Genomic DNA, 25,413 nt, shown 5'->3' with positions numbered 1-25,413 from the left:
TTATTACTATTTCTGGTGTTGTCTCTGTTTCAAAAAGGAGTTCACTTTTCTACACAAAATGTGGAAACGTAACTATGGAAACTCATCTAGAAAAATAAATCTTTTTAGGACAAGGGTAGTAGCTAGTTTTAGGAAGATAGCATCCATCAATATATGTAGGGATAAAAACATAGTGTACTTAGACGTACGGTTATAATCATACTATATCTTACACCGTACATTTTTGGATATATACACGGATGTCGGAAATGATATGGGAGTGGAACGGCTCGATTTATGAACATGTCGAAATTATCGGATAGGCCAGCATGCATTAAATAATGATGCCAGTTATGCTCCCATCCACGTGCTTGGAGGGCCTCGGAAGTTAAAAAGAGCAATAAGCTACTTGCTTAGGCTCTCTTTATTTAGGTTTAGATTTATTGGCTTGGCTTTTCAAGTTAACCTTTTGGCTTATATGTTTTATAAGCCAGTCGATTATTTAAAGTCCTAATATTTTAATTATTTAATGCTTGAGTCATACCTCCACTTTCATCACGTAAACCAAAAAAGCTTCTTCAACAATGAGATCGCAGGACAATTAATGCATTCTGTTGAAGAAAATGATGGAGCTTTTGGTTTATATGGCTTTAAAAAAAACCAAACAAAAAACTTGCTTTGTTCGTTAGGAGTAGACTTTTTATCTTATAAGTTAGCTTATAAGTCTAAAAAAAGCCTAGACTAAGATGGTGTGAGATTCGGTCATATAGTATGGTGATATAATCTAGAAATCTGTTAATCCGAATATCGGTTTTAGATAATAGTACGAGTTTTAGATAACCTAAAAAAGTATTAGGTAACCCATTCACCCGTTTTTAAGATAAAAGCATATCCTATTTAATTTAATATTCCTGGTGTTAGAAAAAATACTTGCCATATTTGGTCACTGTAGTAGAAACGGCTGAACGGTCAAGAAAATATCCGATCCGTTTTTATCCCTAAATACACATGTAGAGTCATCAGCAGCAACTGCCATTATTCTAGCTGCCGTTATCAGCTGCGCTGTAACATGAAATGAATCTTATCTCTAAAACCTGGTGATCTTTATTTTCTTTTAGAGAGACATTGGAGGGGAAACTGATCTTTTATCAAGGAAAAGTGTCATCTTAATTGGGATCATCTATATGCCTTAGTGCTTTACAATGAAGACAATGCATCATATAATGCATGGTAATTATGTTTTTTCAGTTAATTTGTATGCATGATCTTTACCTTCTTCTTTTTTATTTGTGTGAAATTGCAAGAATCACTTTGGGAACCAGCATCCGGCCGCCTTGAACAGCTACAGGGGCTGCTCGTCGACACACAACAAGTGGTGGATCAAGAGCCATGTCGTAGATAATTAAACCATGCATATTCCCTCCGTACTCGAATTAGAAGTCGTTTTGGGTGTCGATGGTGTTTTCACAAAGAATGTCGCGGCACGCTCAGAGGATAGAAGGTGGACGTGTTTGCCCCTGCGTGCGCATGCTCGCCGTCCGCAGTAATCATGCACATTAATAGCGCCTGTTCATTACACTCGCCGCCCAGACTGGGTGCGGCTGCCTAACCAATCTAACTATGAACAATTCTTGTAAAAGGAAACCCGCAGCCTCATTTAATAAGAGCAAACATGGAAGAATACCCCTTAATTAATGATTCCTTGGTAAGCACAATCCTGTCCAAAACGACTTCTAATTCGAGTACGGAGGGAGTAAATGTTAAGGATGTGTCATAAGTGGGTTTTGTCTCGACTCTAGGAACTATCCACCGAAAATGATGGATGGGCAAGCATATGAGGATGCTCTCAACCACAATATTATAAACTAGTATAACAAACATAAAGGAGAAAGAGAGTAAATTGCATATTGGTTTTTTTTTTGGGGGGGGGGGGGGGGGGGGGGGGCGACCGGAGATTCATTAATCACGGTCAGGGTTACAATCTTGGATTAAGATATCCCTAAGTCCAGGTGGGGTTATAAGGGGGTTATAAGCCACTCCACCGCCCGAGAGTTCTGGGATACCATCCGGGCACAAGCATGTGCTACCCTATTACAATTTCGGCTAATAAAATGTAAATTGAAGTCTATGAAGCTCTTGCTGAGGATCTCCATCTGTGTAAGCAGAGCTGAGATTTCTGAGCATTGGTGTGCTCTCATCTCCCATAAACCAGTAAGGACTACACGTGGCTACTTTTGGTTGATTCGCATCATCAAACAACCGATACGTGCTAAAAGGGGGATAAAATCAACTGTTCCCTCTCATACAACAACAAAAGAAAAAAAAGATATGCCATGAACGGTGGTAAAAAAAAACTAATCATTGCCCCTGAGCCTTACTAGTGCAAATAAAAAGAGGAGGGTAGGTTAGGTTGATGTGATGGCTAATTTATACAATAATATCTTAAAGCCCTAATAGAGCCTGAGTAACCTGATCGATCTAATATGCACTAAAAGGGGTTCGTAACATAATCTGCTGCCAAGCTACACTACCAGTGAGGAAGGACTGTGCGACTAATGCATAATTTAGTCAAACTTTTTAAACTCGATCCGTCAAATACATGAAATTGAGCCCTACTTAGGCTCTGTTCATTCCCCAGGGTTCCCAACTCCCCACCCTCGTTTTGCGCGCGCACGTTTTTCAAGCTACTAAACGATGTGTTTTTTTAAAAAAGTTTCTATACGAAAGTTGCTTAAAAAATCATATTAATCTATTTTTGAAAAAAATAACAAATACTTAATTAATCATGCGTTAATACAAACATTGTTTTACGTGCCAGCCCAACCCTCCTCCTGAACAGAGCCTTAGTTCTGTTTTACAAGTACTATCATAGTATCATTAATTTATTATATTTCTAAAATTATTTAAATATAGAATTGGTAGTAAAATTTTAGGAAATTTGATCCAAACTTATTCTTCAAAATAAAATATTTATAACCACAGAGGCACAGAGAGGGAGTAGTTATGAAGAGCAAAGACTTATATACAAGAAAGGAAAAGGATAGAATGAAATCCCTGTGACATGGGCTCCACCGTTCATCTGGCCCAGGAATTGTTCCCGCGTGGGCGGAATCCGGCCCTGGTTAGGCGGAAACCCAGGCCCATCCACTCCGGTGGGCCGAGATTCCAGCCCGGCCCGAATACGTGGATGGGCCAACATTGGGGTCAACCCAAACGAGGCTAAAATCGCCAAATCCCTTCTTCTTCTTCTTCTCTCTCCGACCCTCTCGTTCACCGGCGACGGCGGCGGCGGCGGCGGCGCTACGACGGCCGGCGGGCTCCCGTACTCCGCTTCCTCCTCCTCCTCCTCAGGTTTCATGGTCGTGCGCTCTGTTCAGCTCCTCTCCCTTTTTACGGTTTTTGCCGCTGCGATTTCTGCTGCGATGAGCTCGCTCGCCCGCGCTCTTAGAGCGCGTCTCGATCGCTTCGATGTGGTCTGGGGACAAAGGAGTGATGCTGGGAACGAAGGGTTCGGGTGGTGGGTATGTGGGAGAATGGCTACTAGTGCTAGGTTTTGGGGGGTCGATTTGGAAGGGTTTGGTTCATGGGAGATTGGGGAAGAGGGGTGGGGATCTGGTAGATGCAGATGATGAAGAGGGGCTCATATTTTGATTTAGCTTTTAGCAAATATATAAAGTATATAGCGAAATGCACTCACATTTGATTCATTTCCTTCTGTTTGTTTGTGCATTTCAGTGCGCTAGTGAAATTGATAAGAGGCTGTTGGAACTTGGAAGCTGTATAGTTCAGGTCGTCATGGCTCATCAAAAGCGTGAAGCAACCAGCGACAACGGCGGTGGCGATGAAGAGTGGGCATCAAAACGCCCCAAAGTTGTCGGCGCTGCTGCTGAAAAGGAGCACATTCTGACATCTGACGCTTCGCATGAAACGAATGGCGATGAGGCTCAAGGAGGAGATGCCTCTCGAAAGGAAAACACGGTGTCGACGAACCCGTGTGTTTCAGATGAGAAAGCAGCAACCAACTCGAATGTTTCAAGTGGCCATGGGGTGATTTTGACTAGTGTGGAAGCTGATGCTGCAGAAGACAAGGGTTGCAGGCATACTATGGAAGATGCATGGGTGCTGCTTCCTGATGCTAGCATGGAATCTCCGGGAAACCTGAGGTCTGCCTCTTTCTGTTCAGTTTAACTCCTAGCATCCAATACTTGCAGCCTGATGTGTAGCTTGATGCAGGTGCGCTCATTTCGCAATATATGATGGACATGGTGGTCGCCTGGCTGCAGAGTATGCACAGAAACATTTGCATCAGAATGTTATTGCAGCAGGATTACCACGTGAGTTGGTCTGTTTACATTATCTGCTTCCTTTCAATGTTTTCACTATTCATGTTCTATCTGAACTTCTGTTTTCTTCACTGAGTGATAGTTTAGTGTTAGCAAAATTGCGCATTCATTGTTTCTCTATTTTTCTTTTTTTATCATATGGGAGTATTCCATCATTAGATTTATGTTTTATTTCCTCTTATGCTACCTTCCATTAATGAGTCATTTCAGTTAGGTCCGTCACTTGATTTATTTCAATGGTATCTCTAGATTAATCCGTTTTTTGCTTGAATGCAATGCACACAGTAATTTGGTTTGTGAGTTACCTAATAGTAATTAAAAATGGATTTACAGATGGATGTTAAAGCTGCAAAGAAGGCCATCATTGAAGGTATTTATTACATGAATCTTAGTTACTTGCTGATAACTGTAGACTAGGATTACACTTGTTGATTTTTGATGGCTAAGATTATTCCCCTGGTCAGCTAAACTGTCCTATGTACTGTACATAGACACATTGACCTTGATTCCATTAGCATCCCATATACTCCCTCTATTCAAGTTTGTCTGTCATATTTTGGCCTGACACAAAGACCAAGGACAGCAAACATGCTTATCATCTTCCTAATCTACTCCCAGGCCAATGGGTCGGCATGCCTATTGTAACAGCCCATGCATGCATGATGATCGCAGCGGAACCAATGATCTGTAGCCAATTGTAAATGCTATTAATTTCACATGCATGCAACGGGCAGTGCTCCTGAGGCGTCCATGCAGTGGCTGATTAATTTCACGTGCGAACTGAAACAGCCAGCGCGTCGGACGAGATGCAACGGCATGCCAACTGCAAATGTGACGATCAAACTTGAAAATCCGTTTTTTTTTAAAAAAAAATGATGATCAAACTTGAATGGAGGAAGTACTTTATGATGATGAGTCCAGGTGCAATCCTTTAGTTTTAATTTCACTGTCTGGTTTGGTAGAAGAAATATATTGTTTATGGAAAACGACAACAGGCATTGCCATCTTACGTGTAGTTCCAGTGCTAAGAGGAACACAATTTCAATTCCAAGCTTTCTCTGTTTATTATTGTTTTTCCTTCATATTAGCATATTCCCTGTAAGAAAATGATGTGCTACAAAAAAAATTCTTACAAACTTTTTACCAGTACTGAAATGGTACACTTTCGCATCTTTGATTTTCCATCAACCAACTTATTAAATCAAACAGTTGGCATTTTAAAAGAATCTTACGTATAGCACTACTCTTCTCTGTACTTACTATATCTATCTCTCCACACATTTGATGTTTCAAGCTCTTTAATTTCTGTTCAGTAAGTATTTATTTTCCATCGGTAATTAGTACATTACTGATACACCAACTGATTTTATGCTCTGGTACTTACTTTGTTGGATCTTTTCAGGTTTTCGTAGAACTGATGAGTGCTTACTGCAAGAAAGTACTAAAGGTACGAGGATATATTCATATCTAGGCAGAAACCATGGAATAAAATTTTAAAAATATTTGAAAAATATCACATATGGCTAAGGTGATATTAGACAATCATACAAAATATCAAGATGAAACTCCTCTCCATCTATGAGATAGGAAATCGAGAAACAGTGAAAAACAAAATAACAAAAAAACAGGTATAGTGTTTCTTCATTGCCATTGTTAATTTCATACCTCACAAACGAAGTCTGAATTTGTTGTTAAAAATTTTGTATGGTTGTCTAATTACATCTTCCCTACATTTGTGATTTTCCTTATATATTTTCTGAAATTCCATGCAAAAGTTTCCAGCTAAGTTGTAGGTTCCACTACATATTTTCCCATATCTCCATTACTCTTCTGCAATATCCAATTCGTGTGGAAAAGTTGGCCTGCACATTTACCATAGACCTCTGCTTTACAGTCACCTCTGACCCAATATAGTGTTTATGGCCCAGATAAGAATAATATCTGGCCATTCTACTATATTGGCTGAAAATTGTTATTGCAAATCTACTTAATGTTCTGCATTGTTATCAGTTACCTGACCATAAATAGCCTTCTTTGGTGGTTAAAATTTGTAGCTAGTGGTTCGTAGTGTATAGTTTAGCTGATGCTGTCAACAAAATGCATATAATGAGATAATTATTTTGGTGAGCAGCAGAGCTAATTAGAGATACTAAAGGTCTGCTCAAATTGTCTCCTTTTCCTTCTGCTTGGACAAGGAGAGATATTTATTATTTAATCAGATTGGATTTCATTCGACTTTCCTATTTCACAACAATAAAAGGAATACATTTCTGTTTTGGTGACAACTAATAATAAACATTGTATTGTGCCCAGCATTGAGGTAGATTTTGAAACTCTATTATGTAAATTTTGTTAGTTTCATTTTTGTTTCATATGATTTTTTACTCTATACTACTGAATTTCTACCTATTTCCTTATTATACTATAGGAAACTGGCAAGATGGTGCAACAGCTGTCTGTGTCTGGGTCCTGGGGCAGACGGTTAGTTTTCAGTAACAAGGGAATTTTGTGTACTCATAATATTTTCACATTATTATATTTTTGGATTTTGACTTTGGGAGTATCGATAGTGACAAGATTTAAGAGGTGATAGAAATGTGTTGGTGCTTACTTTCAGCCCTCTTAGTTAGAGGTTCTCGATGGTTCATGAGGGCCCATATTTTATATCGTGATCATCTGCATGTCATTTCTTGCTGAGTTGTTTAAATCATGTGGTTTACTGTACGTAGGTCCAATCTACTTTTTATTTGTATAAGCTTAAATCATGTGGTTTACTATTTTGTTTCTTTCAATGCTATGTGCTTTGGTTTCAGCTCTGTGCTCTATAGTTTTAAATTTTGAACTACTGGATCACAACTGTTCTATTGTTTATGTAGTGAAATATATTGTCGATTATGTGATTGTTGTTTATTTTATTTTTGAAAAAAAGGTGGTTGTTGCAAATGCTGGAGATGCTAAAGCTGTATTAGCTCGTTCCACATCAGCTGATGGTGAAGGTGCAGTGGATGATGCCAAAAGTCAACTGAAGGCTATTGTTTTGACCAGAGAACATAAAGCAATCTTTCCACAAGAACGTGCTCGAATCCAAAAGGTAACTTGTTGCTTTACTTTCAACATTTATTTCAGTTTTCCTGCCAAATTTCATCTCAGTTTCGTTTTGAAAGTTTAAAATGTATATTCTGTTTTGTGCACTGTTATTTAATATAATGAAGTCCTTTCTTGCTCTAGATTTTCCAATGTAATCATGCTGCATGCACCGTAACCAGTTAAACCTAATCTGATTATGCTACACAACTGCAAATATGAATGTAGCTCTGGCGTTGTTAATATCCGTTTTCATTATGGGTTATTCCTTGAACAACTTAATGCATTTGTGCTTCAATCATATGCCGGTGATTACCCCACTTTTATGTGGTTTCAGTTAGCTTGTTTATATTATGAGTATGTTATCATTTCTTGATTTATTGCTTTGCAAAAGGTTTCAGATCCTTTTTTGATTTGCTTCATGTCGTTTATTTAGTTTAGTCCCTTGTGGTTTTGATGAATTGGCAATTACTATATGAGCTTGTTAGTTCTATCATTATATTTTGATTTTGATTTTGATTTGTGTTGACTCTTGATTCATTTTAACATGTTTTCCCTACAAAGGCTGGAGGATCTGTTGGCCCTAATGGCAGATTACAAGGTCGCATTGAAGTATCTAGAGCTTTGGGTGATCGTCAGTTTAAGAAGGTTTGCTGTTGCAGATACATTTCTCATAAGCAGTTGTGCACATTTCCACATTGCTTTTTGAACCAACTATGAAGTGTCAGATTTCTGGCTATATGCTAGCACTGTTGTTTCAGCGAACGTTCGACCCTATTAACTGCTGGGGATTTAAGTTGTAAACAGACGTTGTGGAAGCTTGCTAGCATTTTTTAGGTCTTTGCGAGGCTGCAAGCCTTCACAAAATTATGATACTAGTATATTTCCCTGTTTCTCTGTTCATCTCTTTGTCTGGATAATTGGATAAACTAACAGTGGCTTTCTCGATATGGCAAACCTAACAATGTGCCATTTGCATATATTGAATTATAGTAGTGTATGAATTCTGTTGGGCAACTGGCCATGCCTGGTCTTGTGAAGTTCTTTCAAAGATAAAATGTGAAATCCTATGTTCTTTTGACATGCTTTTGGAAAGCCTGCTTTAGCCATAGGAAATTGCTACATTTTTATATTACGATCTCTTATGTGCCCCACTCTGCAGGTTGGGCTGATTGCTACACCAGACGTCCACTCCTTTGAAGTAACGAGAAAAGATCATTTTATTATTCTTGGGTGTGATGGCTTATGGGGAGTATGTCCTTTTTCTCTTCTCCCCTTTATCGCCAATCGTTCTTGTGGTCTGCTTCAGTAATATACTTTTTCCGTGTTGTTTTAACATGTGCTGTAAATGGATGTGCCAGGTATTTGGACCAGGTGATGCTGTTGAATTTGTGCAGAATCAATTGAAGGTGCTGTTTGTTTCTGTTATTTGCATCTCCAAGTGCATTCGTTTCCTTTCCCCACTACTCCATCTAGCAGCAATTATCTACTGTAGTGAAAGCATTTATGATCAGATTACGCTGGCACACAAAATCTAAAGCCATGTGACCCGATTATGATTGAATTTAATACGATCAATTCCGCAAAGCATTACTCTCTCTGTTTCAAAATATAGCAACCTAGGATCGGAGAAAACATATCCTAGGGGGCCTATTTATCTTAAGTTGCTATATTTTGGGATGGATGAAGTATATGAACACCAAATTTCTCAACCCTAAAACTTTGTTCAACCGTCAATCATTGCAGGAGACCTCGTCAGCGACTCTGGCAGTGCGGCGGCTCGTGAAGGAAGCTGTTCGTGAGAGGCGTTGCAAGGACAACTGCACTGCCGTGCTGATCGTCTTCAAGCACTAGAATTCTTTTCACCCACTGCGACCGTTTTCGTTTTTTCACCAAGCTGAACTGGGGAAACGAATCATCTGACAACGAACAATATCTAGTTCTATTGTTACCTTATCCTGCACTGCGACGTTCTGGCCGTGTCTGTATTGTGATCGAGACCCTTGTGCACTGCTGTAGCCGTGTATGTATTGTGATCGAGACCTTTGTGCACTGCTGTAGCTTATGCGGTTATGCCACCTCTGGAATGAATGAAATATTGGAGCCCCTCCACTCCAAAATATAGCTTTATAGTACTAGATTAGATACAACCTAACAACGATTCGAATAGGTTCTTTGTTCAAATTCGTTGCACTATGGTATGACTAATCCAGTAAATTAGGTTGCTATATTTTGAGATTTTTGAGATGGAGGGAGTATTTTTCTAGATATTGGAGTAATTCCTGGTACTACTAGATTTTTATAAAGTTGCTGAATTCCCAAGGATCATAGATCTGCATTGTCAATTTGCGCCTTTTTTCCCCTGAGATGTGCAAATGAAACCACGTAATGTGCGGTGCCAATGGTCAGACAAGCAGCCTGGTCCTCTGGTTGTTGTAGGGTTTTCATTTTCTGCTACCTGCAACCTTGTATACCGTGTAAATCGAAGTAGTTTCAGTACCTTTCCCATTTTGTACCGCAATGCAACAACTTGAAAGAAGACGACTTGCTCTCGACTCGACGTAACAATACCGTACACCAGGCAATGGGGTGATCGTCTGAGTCTCCTTTAAAGCAAGTTTAATAATATAGTCAGCTATTAACCTTAAAAACTACTAAACATTATCTATAGCCACTTATTATACAATAGTTAGTTGTAAATATATATTGTATCATTAATAACTAATTCCCCGAAAAAAAAACTAATCCATACATCTCTCATAGTTTATTAGAGGTCATGTTGTAGCTGGCTGTACATATGTAGCTTGATTTTCTTCTCTCTTTTACATAAGCACAAATCCGATGTTACAACATATACAACCCGCTTACCTTATCTACTGTACTCACTATAAGAGCAAGTTTAATAGTATAGTCCACTACTAGCTCCAAATTATCTATAGTCAATATAACAGTCAATTCATACAATAGTTGCTTATTATACTATTAATACCTAGTCTCACTTGTCATACACATATTATGTCTTGGAGTCCGTGCTGCAACTGGGTACAGATCTGTAGCCCGCTGCTTTTCTCTCTCTTCCTTTATCTTTTTAAAATATGTTTATAGCTGGCTTATAGCTTACTATTGTACCTGCTCTAATGGCGATAGTAGGAGTATCAACTTTAATTATGACTTAATCAACTATCACTTCTCCCGGATTGCATTGGTAGAAGAGGAAATACATCGCCTTGACTTAAATATGAGAGTTCTAAAAATAATAATTGAAATATCAGGTCGTTGTCCCTAATCAATGCATCTGGTATAGGTCAGCAGTATCCTCCATACCCAAAAACTCTCCCCTCAACAAGGGCTTCTTTTTAGAAATTAAAATACGATGAAATTATTTGATATCCCTAGGAGTTTACTTTATTGGACAATATCACACCGAACGATACAACTACCAATCAACGATATAAATGCATTGGTTCTTTGAATTGTTGACAAATTGGAAACACTAGAAATATTTATATTTATGGATGGATTGAGTATACGTTAGTATACTAATATGCTGGAAATCTCTAGTAATGTTAATTTCTTACTAGTAGAACACCTGTTAATTAGTCAAATTATGAGCATATCTAATATATGGAGAGAACATATACCAGTACGCTCATATTTAAAAGTATTAATAATATACTTTGTGGTAAATCAACGATAAAGTTTAATATTTGACTTGGTTTCTTAAGATATGGTGCCAATCCAGTTTACAGGAGATACTCATAGAGATAGTGTGTGCATATACGTATATAGGGGTAAATGTGCATGAGTTGTGGACGCCTGCATTTGCACTGTGTTTTCACTCTTTTTAAAAAATAAGCGTCAGCCTTATAAAAGTTAGTGGAGTTACTATTATTTTGATCCATGTTAGCATAATGCCCACGCAGCATTTTCCATGGGAAATTTGGGTCATCTCGGAATACTAACTTCATTTTAATAGACAAACACCAAATACCAATGTTCTGAACAAATAAAACTAGACACCTTGCATTGTGCTCCCCATGATGTTAGAAAATGTGCCATCGAACTTCTATTTTAACGTCTGCTAATATTTTCCCTCAATCCCATATTATTACAAGGGATACAATACGTTGAAAATATCTCAAAATCAACTTTAAAATTAAATTTAAAAATTCAAATTTTAACTTTTTCCTTTGGTTTATTAGGCGAACCTACCGATGGGGCCTTTGGTTGTAGCTGGTAAGCTGAAGTGCAAACTGTGGACTGATGAAGGTGTAACACTTAAACATTGTTATATCTAATTTTTTTATATACATCATTAATCTTACAAGAGCTGACTTATGTGCTTCCCAAGCTATAAAGTTATCATTCTCTGCAGTCTCGGCCTTGATTGATTCTCGATCCATGGACACCTTCGACACGCCCCTCTTCACTGGGTTCCAGATCCCAATTAAATGTATTCAAGTAGAGGATTAATTAATTCCAATACAAATCTCGAAAGTCTTTGTGATTTATATGAGGTTTCTTTGTGAGCACTGAGCAGTGACGAGTGACGACGACGCATGGTTAATCAACAATAAACAGTGCCACATCCTTAAGCAATAGGAGGAGATTGGACTACTTCTTTTGTAGCTAGAGATAATTTCCATATACAGTACCAACATCCGAAACCACTTTTGGGAGTCATACAAAAGTTTTCAATATTTAGGACACTAAATGCAGAGTAAACATACTTCCTCCGGTTTCATTTTAATTGACATTTTAGACAATGACACGGTCTATAAAATATATCTTTGACCTTATTTTTCTATTATAATATATACAATAATTAAATGCATGCTTACTTTTATTATAGTGCTTTGACAGACAAATCTATATATTTTGTTATAGTTTCTTTAAACTAAATATTTTTAAAGTTATTGATGGTCAAAGTTATAAAAGTTTGACCTTAAGCTTATCCAAAATGTCAATTATTATAGAACTGGAGGGAGTAGCTCAAACGGATAGGTTCCTTATAGTGAAACCTGTTTGCCCATATTCAAGTTTTAGCTAGACTTGTATAAGTTTCTGGTCGAAATCGGCACGGCGACTGCGGGTGGCTAGCGCGAGTGGTGTCAGGAGGTCGGTGTAGGCGACGGTAGGGAAGCCAGCCCGACTAATGGCGCGAGAGGTTGACGCAGTGACAACAGAGAGGCCGGTGACAATGGGTATGCCATAGAGGCATGCGGAGGCTGGCCGACGGAAGGTGTCGGTATAGTGGTGTCCACCCGCTGACGAAGGATGGCCGGTGATGGAGTAATGAAGCGATAGTTGCGGATCGGCAAAGGGCGGACAATAGGTGTAAAACCTAGCCCGACCTTGCTGGGATGAAAACAACACCGCTTTAGGTGTCGTTTTCCATCTTAGGGGCATTGTTGAGTTGTCTCTCTCCCTCTAGTGGACTGCTGGGTAAAAACCTTGTCTTGGTTCTCCTCAAGACCTCAACGGATGGCGGCGGTACTCATCGTCTCTTCTCTCCCTAGAGACGTCCTCTAGGAGGCTTCCTTGCCAAAACTTCTCTCAAACAGTTTGTGCATGCTCTCTCTAGATGTTTGTCCTCTTACAGTGGTGCCCTAGCTAATGCAAGTTGGCCATGTTGACAATCCTTGTGGAAGAGGACTACAACAAAAACCTCATATAGAGATACTTTTGTAGAGGTGTTTTGCAAATTTCTTCTAAGATCATGAGTTTTTATATTGTAGAGACACTTTATAGAGGCACTTTAAAAATTACCTAGAAAACTTTTACTCTAGAGATATTTTCAGCTCATTTTATTAGATTTTATCTTGTAGAGGCAATATTTCGGCACTGATATGTAAAAGTATTTTCTTGAGACATTTTAAACTATGTAAAGACACTTCTTAGAATGATAATGTATACTGAAGGAGTAAATATAAGTAACTAAAGGCACAAACATACAAGTAATGACATGTAGTTGAGTTGGTTAGTGCATTAAAGGTAGAAAAGATTTCTCCAAGAGGTCATGGGTTTAAGGCTTGACAAAAGCAGAGAAACTATTTTATTCTCCTTTTTTAGACTTGGTTTCATATGTTTGTGTTCAAGGCTTGACAAAAGCAAAGAAAGTATTTTATTCTCCTTTTTGGGACTGGTTTCATATGTCTGTGGTACAATTTAATGTCTCTAGAAAATGCTGGTTTCATATGTTTGTGGTACAATTTAATGTCTCTAGAAAATGCCTCTACCATCTTATAGATATTTTATAAAATGTCTCTTTTTTAGACTGGTTTCATATGTTTGTGGTACAATTTAATGTCTCTAGAAAATGCTGGTTTCATATGTTTGTGGTATAATTTAGTGTCTCTAGAAAATGCCTCTACCATCTTATAGACATTTTATAAAATGTCTTTTCGTTTGTAGAGATAATTCACCATAAGACACTTATTAGACTTTTTTAAAGTGCCTCTAAAGTATTGTAAAGGCATTTGAAAAGTGTCTCTATAATACTAGAAAAATATCTCTACAAAGTATTTTTCTTGTAGTAGGGCGGATCCATTCTTCTCTTTCACCCTCTCCTCTTCAATCCTAAAGGCATGGATAGAGTTAATTGCAATGCTCGGTTGTTAGGGTTTGGTTTTGGGCGGTTCAACTATAGCCTATTTGTTAGCCTAGCGGCGATTGGTCCAATGCTAGTCTTCTCCTGGTTCTATGTAGGTGTTATTAGTGCGTGATTGCAGATTTATTTTTTCGTTCCTAGCCTTAACCATTAGATATGTGGTATCCATAACCATGACATTAACTACTTTTCAGGGTGTCATTCTTGCATTTTTTTTTACTCTATGCAATGAAACAACCGCGATGTCTGATGCTATTCGTTAAAAAAGAAAAGGTTATATCATCACTCAGTTTTCTTTCAAGGGAGGGAGCGGGAGGGATATTTGGACCTTTTCCTGTATATATTTAATATGATTAGAAAATATAGTAGTTAAATCTGGTCTTCTTTCATCATAATAGGGTTTTAATTTTTCACAAACAATTAAATCATACTATGTGTGTACGATATTTATGCACTGCATGTACGTAGAATGTGCGCAGGTGCACCCTTGAGTAGAACAATAAGATCCACCACCTTGTATATTCATTTAGGGATTTATTTAATTTCCTGTCAGGGTGATACCACGGTCGTTGGCATGGCATGGCACGTTGTATTCTCTTTGGCACGACATATACACTAGTAGTTGACACTCGATCTTAGGTGGTACAGTTGAATGTTTAGATTTCAAAATAAAACGGAGATGTACTTTTTGTTTAAATAAGTTCTAGAAAATGATTTCTCCATTTCGAATTAAGTAGGAGGAAATGTATTTCCTAACTGGTTTTGGAAAAGAAAGTAACCAATTTCTTCCTGAAAATTAGAGAAGGAAGAAAGTAATTTCGTTCCTAATTTTCAAGTCAATACTACAAATTGTAGTTATGCGAAAGCAGAAATAATTTGTTTGATACGTTGCATCAAGACACTAGAGTAGAGAGTGGTAGTTCTAAAGTCTTCAGAGTGGATTGAACTTTGAAGCAAAGGGCAGTTAAAGGATTAATTAAAACAAAAGACCCATTGAATATATTTTAATAATATATTTATTTTATATTAAAAATATTACTATATTTTTTTATAAATTTAGTTAAACTTAAAAAGGTTTGACGAGAAAAAAATCGAAACATTATAATATGGAAAGAGGGAGTAGCTTTGTCACCATTTTACCTACTGTCCTCTTAAAGTTTTTCTCCACTGTACATATTATCCCAAAAGCCAGAATACTTCTAAGCTTTAACTTTACTATTTAATAAATTTTCACCACTAAATATTCTTAAATGATTATATTAAAATGAGCATAAGTTCTTATATTTACAACGTTACAATTTACACACTTTAATAACATCCTCTTTTTTTTGTTAATAAATTCTTTCGTCTGAACTGGACCGAAAATCTAACGGAAAAGGCCACTAATCAACAAGGACTTGAAATAAGGTGCCATCCAATTTCTGAATTTCATTTCAAACATCCACTGAATGCAGTGGTGGATCCAAAAAGAAATAGCAGTGTGTTCTGAGCAAACTAGATAGAGTTATAGTCCTCCTCCTCCCGTTTACATATGGTAAAAAATTTTAGTGGGGTTTTCGTGAGGTTTCTCATAGTCTTCACGCTAGTAGTGGGGACTCGAGACCTGCCGCCCCCATGCTGGATCCACCCCTGACTGAACGGTTAAATTGAAAAAAAAAACAAATACCAGTTAAAAAAATCGACCTAAAAATTTACAGTGGGAAAAAAATTCCACAGAGGTAAACCACCCAAACTAGAGCCGTGATTAATGCCCCAGTATCTGTCATCAAATTGCCAAAGCCGTGATAATCACTGTAATTAAAGTCAGTTAATTGGTTTGAATCTTCTCTTCTCCTCCTCCGTTTCCCCGTATAAAATTCAGTCGAGTCCCAGCCACACACACGCGCACCCACACACGCATTCACATCTCGCAATCTCACATCGCATTGCGAGAGCGGAGCACGCGGTCTCCATCCATCCCTGCTGCTTCTCCATCTCGCATCTGCTGCCTCCTAATTTGCTTCGGTTCGTCCTCTCTCTGTTCCTGATCTGAAGCTGCTGTCCTTTTCTTTTCTTTTCTTTTCTTTTTTCTGTCACTGCTGTCGTTTTGGGTTCTTTCTTGTTGAGGCGAGCTCGAGGAAAAAAAATGAAAATCTGTGGGGAAATTCCGTGGAATCGGGGGGGTTCGTAGGGTTTCTTGGATGGGTTCTTTTTGCCGAAAAATAGGATTTTTTGCCGCCATTCTTTCTTGTGGGTTGATAGTTTCCTTTTTTCTCTTTGCTATTGTGCGGCTTGTCGGCAGTGGTAAAATGTGCCAATTTTGGAGATTTTCTGCGGTTTCCAATGGCTGTAACTAGTGGGTTATTCTTTCTACAGTTCTGATTGATGCAATGAAGGGAACAAAACCGAATTGTGTGCATTAATTTGAGTAGTTGGGGTTTGTGTTCATCTTGGTGTTTAATACTGTCTACCAGTACAAGATGAGTTATTTGGATCTTCTTCACAAGGGAAATGAAGTGATTAGTGTGGAGTTGTTGTTTTGTTACACGGCATCGCTGTGTTCATTCATGTGGATGTGAGCTCTAGACAGAAAAAATTTCTTCTCAACTCTGCAGCTGCCAAGCAATATGACATGTTGTGATTTACTTTTGATTTTAATGCCTTAGGTTTGCTAGTCCTACATGCAGAAGCAAAGTGAAATAGCATGGCCCATCCTAAATTTATTTTATCAATCAGTTGTAAACAATCTTTATCTAATTCGCATATATTGGATATCTTGAGAGTTTGCAGTAGCCAGGTAGTCATTTCACATCATCACATGTCCTTGCCTGTTTATAATTACTAGTCAAGAATGACTTACTTGAAAGCATATACATATACTCTTGTTTTTATTTTCTTTAGGAGCCAGATCGACCACAAAATACTTGGAAAATATAGCACATTCAAACATCCTGCATTAGTAATTGCAGGTTTATGAATATTTTGCTGATATTTACGCAATTGCAGGTTTTCACTCTACTCTTAATGGCGAAACAGTACTACGCAACGAGCAGCCTTGTGATAGGCTATGCATTATGCTCAAGCTTGCTTGCAATCATTAACAAGTATGCCGTCACAAAGTTCGGCTATCCTGCTCTCCTGACTGCATTGCAGTACTTGACATCTGCTGGTGGTGTGTGGATCCTTGGAAAGCTAGGTTTTCTCTGCCATGATCCTTTCAACTTGGAGAATGCCAAGAAATTCGCGCCGGCCGCAATTGTCTTCTACCTTGCCATATTCACCAACACAAACCTCCTCTACCATGCCAATGTCGACACTTTCATAGTGTTCAGATCCTTGACTCCGCTTTTGGTTGCCATCGCTGACACCGCCTTTCGGAAGCAGCCATGTCCTTCCAAGCTCACATTCCTGTCCCTTGTGGTCATATTGGGAGGAGCAGTTGGATATGTGATAACAGATTCAGCATTCAGCCTCACCGCGTACTCGTGGGCGCTTGCTTATCTGGTGATCATAACAACTGAGATGGTGTACATCAAGCACATTGTGACAAATTTGGGGCTCAACACTTGGGGTTTTGTGCTCTACAACAACCTTCTTTCGCTGATGATGGCCCCCTTCTTTTGGTTCTTGACAGGGGAGTACAAATCGCTCTTCACCGCGATAGAATCAAGGGGTGAGAGGTGGTTTCAGGTTGATGCATTTGTGGCGGTGGCATTGTCATGTGTGTTTGGATTGCTCATCAGCTTCTTCGGTTTCGCGACGAGGAAAGCTATCTCAGCAACAGCATTTACAGTGACCGGGGTAGTCAACAAGTTCCTCACCGTGGCGATCAATGTATTGATCTGGGACAAGCACTCGAGCCCGTTCGGTTTGATCTGCTTGCTCTTCACCATTGCTGGTGGAGTTCTCTACCAGCAATCGGTTACAAAGAAAGGAATTACCGCGCCGCAGCATGAACCAGAATCATCTGAGCAAACCAAAGATGACAATGAGGGCATTGAGCTTGATGAGGAGAAACAAAGTTTGGTTCCAACTTCTAAAAGCTCCAATGCTTGACTTGCATGCTTAGATTTACATTCAGAGATCCTTTAATCTTGAAATAGGCTTTTGTGTAGTGTGAATCCCTGCAACAAATCACAATGTTAATCTAGAAGCAACTTCCTTGTGTCACCCAATTTCTTCAGGAATACTGAATACAAATAGCACTGCTGTTGTTTTTTTCGTGGAATGGCTTATGCCAATTGTAAACTTGTAATACACTGCTGGTATGGAGTATGGACATATCATAGCTGACAAAACTTATCATTGAACATGGATTTCTCTTATTGTTTCTATTGGATAGATAATAGTTACTGGCACTTCTTGATTCTGTCTTGTGATGGTATTCAATTAAACATGGTCTTTCTTTTACTTGTGCTGTGATGGGCATTTCAATATTTCAGTGCTAATTTCTATGAAAATATTTCGCATGTTGCAAAATATCATAGAAAAAAAAAGGGCATATTACAACAATTTGTCCTTCTAACCATGTACACCAGCATTTGGCTAATTCCTCGGAATGTCAAGTTTTTCTTTATTTGCGGGTTTCATCATTGAGAAGTTGATGGAAGGTAAGCACTAGTAATGAAATGTGCAAGATCAATCCTCTTTTCTAACTGATGATATCTGAAGAAGTAGCAGTCAAAATTGACACATCCTAATGAAATTTGTCTAGAGGCTACCATAAGCAATTCATGCACAGGAATCAGAACAAAGATTATTCCCAGTTGCTACTGAGTTTAACTACCAGACCTCTGTCAAGTACAATCTTCAAGTGCTAATGTGTGCTCATGTAGGCTGATCTTACATGAATTGGAATTGGATGAGATGTCACTAGAATCTTCAATTCATGCAGTCACTTTCACCGCGCAATTGGGGAAGCATGTATATATCAGCAATCTCAAAACCATTGGGTAGAAAATTTTACATTCTGAATGAAGGAGCAAAGAAATAGTAACATGTATATCACACTTTACATAAACCATTGAAACCCTGGTCAAGTACAATTTCCATAGTAAGATCTCAAAAATATATATAAAAAAAGGGCTGAAACAGTGCTGGTTCTAGCTAGAAGCACACAAGCAGAGAAATGAATTAAGAAAGGACTGCGCTCAGTTAGATCCGTGTTAGTGACAACTGGACATCTCCAGCATACATAGGGGCAAGGAGCATAAATCAGTCTTCTCTCCGCCTTCTGTTTCCGGAGTTCAGAAAGTGCTCAAAATATCAGACTTGTTCTAATGGCAAAATTCGGGACCAATGTATTGCATTCCACATCAGTGTGCTTCATTATGTTTCTGGTGGCATGTTTGCGTAGAGGAAAGTGTAAAAGAGTTCCACTTCAGGCATACTTCGGATAATCTGAATGTGCTTGTTCTTATCTGGCTCCTCGAGCAATGGCAAACTCAGTTGAGCTACTTTGGCCAAGAGCTTTGCTAAGGGCAATCCAGGTGGAGGAATTGGAGCTCCAATCTGTACAGCCAAGTCCTCTACCACCACGCTAGCTATCTTCTTCAATGATCTATCCATGATATTTCTGAAATCATCACTGAAACCACAATGTTCGATTATGTAGGATATTCATGGAATCCCTTTTAAGAAATAAATACAGTTGTTAAAAGAGTCAATCGCAAATGTGCCACTGATCTTCAAACTTTGCAATAATTACTGTAAAAGGATACAACCTTCCTATCACAACCAAACATTTCCTTTCTCAATCCGAAGTAGTCCCACTGGTCTATGAATTGTATTGATGATTTCTTATATACAAAATGAGACTGCATTCCTTCGTATATGTATAGCAAATGAGAAAATCCAATCTCATAGAAACAGAGCTCCTTTATTTGTCCAGAAGCAATGTCATAATAATGCTATGTGTACAGATGACAAGAGGAAAATTTATTGTACCACTTGATTGTGTTGAAAATATTGATGTTAAATACTTTCAATTTCATCACTCCCATTCCATCTTTATGTGTTTCAAGTTTTCAACCTAATCCCCTCTTAAGAGTAAAACATCAAACAACAACCTAGTTGCTTACATAGCACATGCCATATGATATAGATTAGTTCATAGGAGATCAAAAGTATTTGTGAAGCATTTTGAAGGAATCAAAACTGATGATGAAAATAATGGGCAGCCATGTGAAAGATTGAGAAAACAAATTTGCAGTGCAAATTACCATATTGCTAAACATGCAGAGGATTAGCATTTTACCTTGACAAAACTATACGTGTCTCAGACATTAACTGATCAAGCTTCCTAACATCCTTCAGAAGTGAAGAATCATCAAAGCCACTACTGGACACAGCCATCAACTGTGCATACACATTGGCATTCTCAGGTACAAGGTAGTTTATCCAAGAGTTATCTTCACAAAGACCCATGAACTGCTTCAATATTTGTAAAATTGTTTCTAGGACTTCATCAATGCCCATAGGGTCTTTCAGTTGTTTCCTGCATATTTTCCCATGAAGTATTACTAAGAGAAACACACCATGTTATATAATTCTAGGTAATTTGAAGCGAACACGGAAGTCTGGATACACTCTGATGAATCAGTGCTGTTTCTGTACACCCTCTGTCCCAAAAAGACTTGATTTCTGGCTATGCACCTGGACAGGTCTTTTTGGGACGGAAGGTGTAATGCTTATTTCAGCAAGTAAAACTGAAACACTCTTCTTTTTTTCTCTTTATACATTAAATGCTAAAGTGCTGATCATGTTGGTTATACAATACTCCCTCCTTCCAAAAGTCTAAGTCCTATTTCTTTTTGCACCAAGACCAAGGTGTAGTTAACTCATTCATCATGTGACGAAACCAATGAACATGCAACCAATAAGTACTAAAATGACTTCTTGAGTTCCTATCAAAAATTTAATATAGCACATAATGACTACAAATAGGACTTAGACTTTTGGAAAAACCAAAGAATGAAATAGGACTTAGACTTTTGGAAGGATAGAGTAATAAATAAAAAATTGGTGATGTAATGACCATATGGACAGGGAAAGAAACACTTACTCTTTCAAGATTTCTGTTGCAGCATGCTGCATCTTTGTAATTAATGCATTGATACCATATGTGGCAAGGTAATCAGCAGTTGCAAGAAAGTCTTTGTGCCCACTTTTGCTAAAGGTGTCAGAACCCTCCTACAAATGGAGACATTTCAATATCAGCAAATAGCTTGGGCTCAAATCACTCAAGCATAATTTTGAATTTTAACCTTCAAGAGAACAAGCGTCAATACATGATGATTAAGATAAAGAAATATCATCTAAGCATCTCATAACTTTCATATAGTAGAAATGACTGAGAACAGGACATGGAGGGTAAATATTACCTGTAATTGCGCACCATCCGTAACACGAGCAAAATCTAAGTAGAGATGTCTGCCTAATATGGTGACCTGGACTCTAACATATAAGCTAAGCAACGTCATCGCCCATATTGAAGAAACAGTCCTTGTGAAACCTAAAACAACAATATAAATCCATAATTTCTCATAGTTCATTGGACAAAGAAAAATTCAACAAGGCATGCAACACGAAACCATGTAAGATAAGAAGAAGCGTACTCAAAATTTTGATCTTCTCCCAAGTGTCATACTTCTCCTTTGGTGTCAGGGCAGGGGCACTGGATTCTCCCTTCCCGTGCATTAGCTTCTCAGTCAGGTGTGAAATATCCAATTCCTCCATGATCCTTGAACGGAGATAATGCATAGCAAAAGGCAGTGTGGTCGTGTCTGAGATCTTCTGCACATTTTCAAAGTGGGTCTGCAATCTACAAAAAGAAGCATAGAAAACGATCACAAAGCAGTCTGTTTTGGAAACAATGGTATACTCAAGATTTCACTATTCTCTATACATCAGAGACAGTACATTACTACAACAACAGCCAAATCACACCTTTTCTAACATGTTGATACCTTATAGTTGATTCTTGTTCTTAAGGTATGTAGGATCAATAACATAAACTCCATGAACATCAATCACAGCAGTCCTCATCTAACTAGCATAAATAAGAGAGAATAAGATTTTCTCTCCATCCCTCTTATAAAAAAAAAGGCGATGTAAATCGTCTAAAATAGTTAAAAGGACCAGAATGACTTGGGAAAGTAACAATGCAAGAACAGAAATCCCCAACCCAACTGAACACAACTAAGAAACTAATCCCCTGCAATTAGAACAATAGGCGCACCACAAAAGGTTTCTATTTTTTCCTCAAACCCCAACCGTAGAATCTATAATCCTACCCTCAAACCCCCAACTTTGCTGTTGCTAGGCTACCCATCAAAGACGAACACAGCATGATAGCAATGCAAGAAGAAGAAACCCCCCGATTAAACCCCACTCAAGTAGGTAGCAAGTAAGACGGAGGCGACGAGGCCGCGAGCATCTTACTGGTTCTTGATGATCTCCTCGGCGGCGCGCTCCTCCAGCGCGCGCTGCTCCACCCGGACGAGCTGCCTCCGGTGCGAGTCCAAGTACCTGTACGCGGCGTAGCCGGCGCCGGCGACCCCGAGCGAGACCAGTATCTTCCGCCGGTGCCGCCCCCAGAACCCCCTGCAACACAAATCCCCCACCAGCGAATCAAATCAAATCAATCAATCAATCACCCATCCCACCCAAGCAATTCGCCGAACACCTCAAGAGCAAAGCAAAAGGAGGAGTCCGACATATCCCCCCCAAGAAACCCTCACCTCGCGGAAGCCAGCATGGCGGCGCCGGGGATGGGTGGTGGTGGTGGTGGCTCCGCCCGCCGGCGAGCTCGATTGGCTCGTCCTGGATCAGCAAAGCCGAGGAGGAGGAGGTGGGAGCGAGGTGGAGGAGAGAGAGAGAGGGGAACGAGGGGCTTCGAAGGAAATAGAGAGGAGTTGGAGGGGGGAAAACGCAAAAGGTAGCGGAGGAGAGACACAGAGCAGAGCCATCTGGGATTGGGTGTCGGATGAGCAACACAACACAAGCTCTGCTAAAACCCTGTGTGTTTAGCAGTGGATTTGTACCCTGTTTTTTCTTTCTTTTTTTTTTTGAGTGGATTTGTTTGTACCTTGTGTTTTATTTTAGTTCTGCGTGTCGTGTTTGGCTGGGTTTATCACGGGGAGATTGAGGTTTTTTTTTAACTATTTGCCACTCTTACGGAGTGGCACTATTGAGATGCTACTCTTCCAAACTTTTTTACACAAACACCACATAAGAGAGGTATTTTTCCTAACTAGAATGCCACGTCAGCAAGAGGGACTTGAAATGACCTTTTTACCCCTAGTTTGAGAAATATGAAAGATTATATACAAACATATATAAGAAAATATTGTTTATTATATCTTAAAAAAGAGCTATCACGGGCAAATAAACGCTGAACAAGTTCACCACAATTTAATAATAGATTTAGCATAGTATATTATATCTCAAAAAATATTTATCACGAGCAAATATACGTTGATCAAGTTCACCACAATTTAATAACAGATTCAATACAGTATATTATATTAAAAAAGAGTTATCACAAGCAATATACGTCGGACACGTTCACCACAATTTAAAAATAGATTCAACGTAGTAAGTACTATATTATATCTCAAAAAGAGTTATCACGGACAAATATATGTTAAACAAGTTCACATGTTTAACCCTATGTTGAATCTATTATTAAATTATGGTGAACTTGTTCGCCGTATATTTGCCTATGATAACTCTTTTTTAAGATATACTCCTAAATAATATTTTCTTATATATATTTGTATATAATTTCTCATATTTCTTAAACTAGGGGTAAAAAGGTTATTTTAAGTCTCTCTGGCTGATATGGCACTTTAATTAGGAAAATACCTCTCTCATATAGTGTTTGTATAACAAAATTTGGAAGAGTGGCATCTCAGTAGTGCCACTCCGTAAGAGTGGCAAATAGTTAAAAACCCCGAGATTGGACACATCTATTTGATTGGATCAGTTATTTTTCTTTTACATTACTCCATCCGTCAAAAAAATAAAATAAATCTAGAACTGGATGTGATATATTCTAATACAACAAATCTGGACATATGTATATCTAGATTCGTTGTACTAGAATGTATCACATCTAGCAGTATGTTGGTTTTTTATGGAATGGAGGGAGTACTTCATGTTGATAGTTGTGGACATAGAAATATGGTAAAATCTACAGAATTAGGTGTCGTGATGCATTATGTAACTCGTTCTTTTTTTATTTTTCTGATTAAGATATTAATTTTATCTCAATTTTCATTAGCATATTTTTTAAAACTGCTAAATAATGTGTTTTGTGTAGAAATTTTTAATATAGAAGTTCCTTTAAAATATCAAATAAATTTATTTTTCAAGTTTGTAATGATCAAAATTTAATTAATTGTACACTAATAGCTACTACCCTATTATTGAGCTCAAATTTAGCAGGGGTGGTGGCTCGGCTGTCCATTATTCTTAATATCGTAAACTGTGGTTTGTAATAACTTTTCTTTGCTAGTACTTTATGTCGCAATTTACTCAGTCTTTTGACTTAATATCATGGTAAACATTAATTTTGTCATACCAAGAACTAACCCAGAAGACAGTGGTGCTAGGTCGTAGCTTGCTTCTCCGCCACTTATATGATAGGGCTAATATAATATGTGATTTTAGAGTAGTTGGTTGTAGTATCAGAGTAAATGTTCAGCATTAGATTTTATTCTACCCCTGTAACAAATGGTATCCTCTCCAACTGGCAAGATTATTCGATTTAGCCAGCATTAGTTTACAATTCAACTAATTATATATGTTTGGCTAACTAAGGGCATGTTTGGGGGAGTTTCTGGCAACTGCAGCTTCTCCTAGAATCTTCAATTGCCAGAAGCTCTCCAATCAGTTCAGATCTTCACTCAGATTTTGAGAATATATAGTTGTAGAATTTACAAAATAAACTAGAAGCCAGAAATGGGGAAACCCATTTTTTCCATATTACTACCACTATATTCTCACCAGCTGTTTTTTTAGAATTTTAAGCTCCTCTAGATATGGGCGAAGGAGAGTCATGAATAAGGTTTGTTAGAAAAACAAATGTTATTCTTTCCACATATTACACGTTTTCCCTCAAAAATCCACGTGTAAAATGTGTAAAGAATACGACCTTAGTGCTACGAGAATTTTAACTCAGTTTTCATTTATTTTCTGCACAATTGACTTGACTAGACATGACCCCATTTTAGAGTGTGTTTAGTTCCACGCCAAAATTAGAAATTTGACTAAAATTGGAAGTTTGAAGAAAAAAATTGGAAGTTTATGTGTGTAGAAAAGTTTTGATGTGATAAAAAAGTTAGAAGTTTGAAGAAAAAGTTGGGAACTAAACAATGGCTCGGTGCTCCACCCAATTCTGTCAGAACTAAAAAA

The 25,413-nt window shown here is 38.2% G+C and overlaps 3 protein-coding genes across 4 annotated transcripts; 2 read left to right on the top strand and 1 right to left on the bottom strand.

Annotated features, from left to right (window-relative positions):
- The first annotated feature begins 3,233 nt into the window (after positions 1–3,233).
- Positions 3,234–9,945, top strand: LOC127784084 (probable protein phosphatase 2C 67). Of its 2 annotated transcripts, none has more exons than XM_052311270.1 (11): positions 3,234–3,338; positions 3,715–4,142; positions 4,213–4,321; positions 4,656–4,692; positions 5,725–5,769; positions 6,751–6,803; positions 7,252–7,413; positions 7,971–8,054; positions 8,569–8,658; positions 8,768–8,815; positions 9,153–9,945. In XM_052311270.1, exons 1-11 carry the CDS (start codon positions 3,336–3,338, stop codon positions 9,258–9,260), a joined length of 1,167 nt encoding a protein of 388 aa, XP_052167230.1. In that variant the 5' UTR covers positions 3,234–3,335; the 3' UTR covers positions 9,261–9,945. The 2 variants fall into 2 exon arrangements, with proteins under 2 accessions (XP_052167230.1, XP_052167231.1); XM_052311271.1 differs by having other exon boundaries at positions 3,234–3,330; positions 9,153–9,944.
- Positions 9,946–15,874: 5,929 nt separating this feature from the next.
- LOC127784086 (GDP-fucose transporter 1-like) lies at positions 15,875–18,341 on the top strand. Its single transcript, XM_052311274.1, has 2 exons — positions 15,875–16,020; positions 17,002–18,341. The coding sequence occupies exon 2, from the start codon at positions 17,020–17,022 to the stop codon at positions 18,049–18,051; it is 1,032 nt and encodes a 343-aa protein (XP_052167234.1). The 5' UTR covers positions 15,875–16,020; positions 17,002–17,019; the 3' UTR covers positions 18,052–18,341.
- Positions 18,342–18,923: 582 nt separating this feature from the next.
- LOC127784085 (peroxisome biogenesis protein 3-1-like) lies at positions 18,924–22,966 on the bottom strand. Its single transcript, XM_052311272.1, has 7 exons — positions 22,737–22,966; positions 22,438–22,599; positions 21,612–21,817; positions 21,378–21,508; positions 21,059–21,186; positions 20,252–20,491; positions 18,924–19,582 (listed from the first exon to the last, which is right to left on the bottom strand). Exons 1-7 carry the CDS (start codon positions 22,751–22,753, stop codon positions 19,324–19,326), a joined length of 1,143 nt encoding a protein of 380 aa, XP_052167232.1. The 5' UTR covers positions 22,754–22,966; the 3' UTR covers positions 18,924–19,323.
- Positions 22,967–25,413: the final 2,447 nt, after the last annotated feature.

The sequence above is a fragment of the Oryza glaberrima genome, chromosome 9 (genome assembly GCF_000147395.1).
Source record: "Oryza glaberrima chromosome 9, OglaRS2, whole genome shotgun sequence".
NCBI lineage: Eukaryota > Viridiplantae > Streptophyta > Magnoliopsida > Poales > Poaceae > Oryza > Oryza glaberrima.
This window is presented reverse-complemented; position numbering and strand designations above follow the sequence as displayed.

Bases quoted from the DNA above. Each gene is read 5' to 3' on its own strand.
- LOC127784084 (XM_052311270.1), top strand. The intron at 4,143-4,212 runs GTCTGCCTCTTT...AGCTTGATGCAG, and splicing joins GAATCTCCGGGAAACCTGAG to GTGCGCTCATTTCGCAATAT. The intron at 8,659-8,767 runs GTATGTCCTTTT...TGGATGTGCCAG, and splicing joins GGTGTGATGGCTTATGGGGA to GTATTTGGACCAGGTGATGC.
- LOC127784086 (XM_052311274.1), top strand. From the start codon at position 17,020: ATGGCGAAACAGTACTACGCAACGAGCAGCCTTGTGATAGGCTATGCA.
- LOC127784085 (XM_052311272.1), bottom strand. The intron at 21,509-21,611 runs GTACGCTTCTTC...TTGTTGTTTTAG, and splicing joins GGAGAAGATCAAAATTTTGA to GTTTCACAAGGACTGTTTCT. The intron at 21,187-21,377 runs GTAATATTTACC...CTCCATTTGTAG, and splicing joins CGGATGGTGCGCAATTACAG to GAGGGTTCTGACACCTTTAG.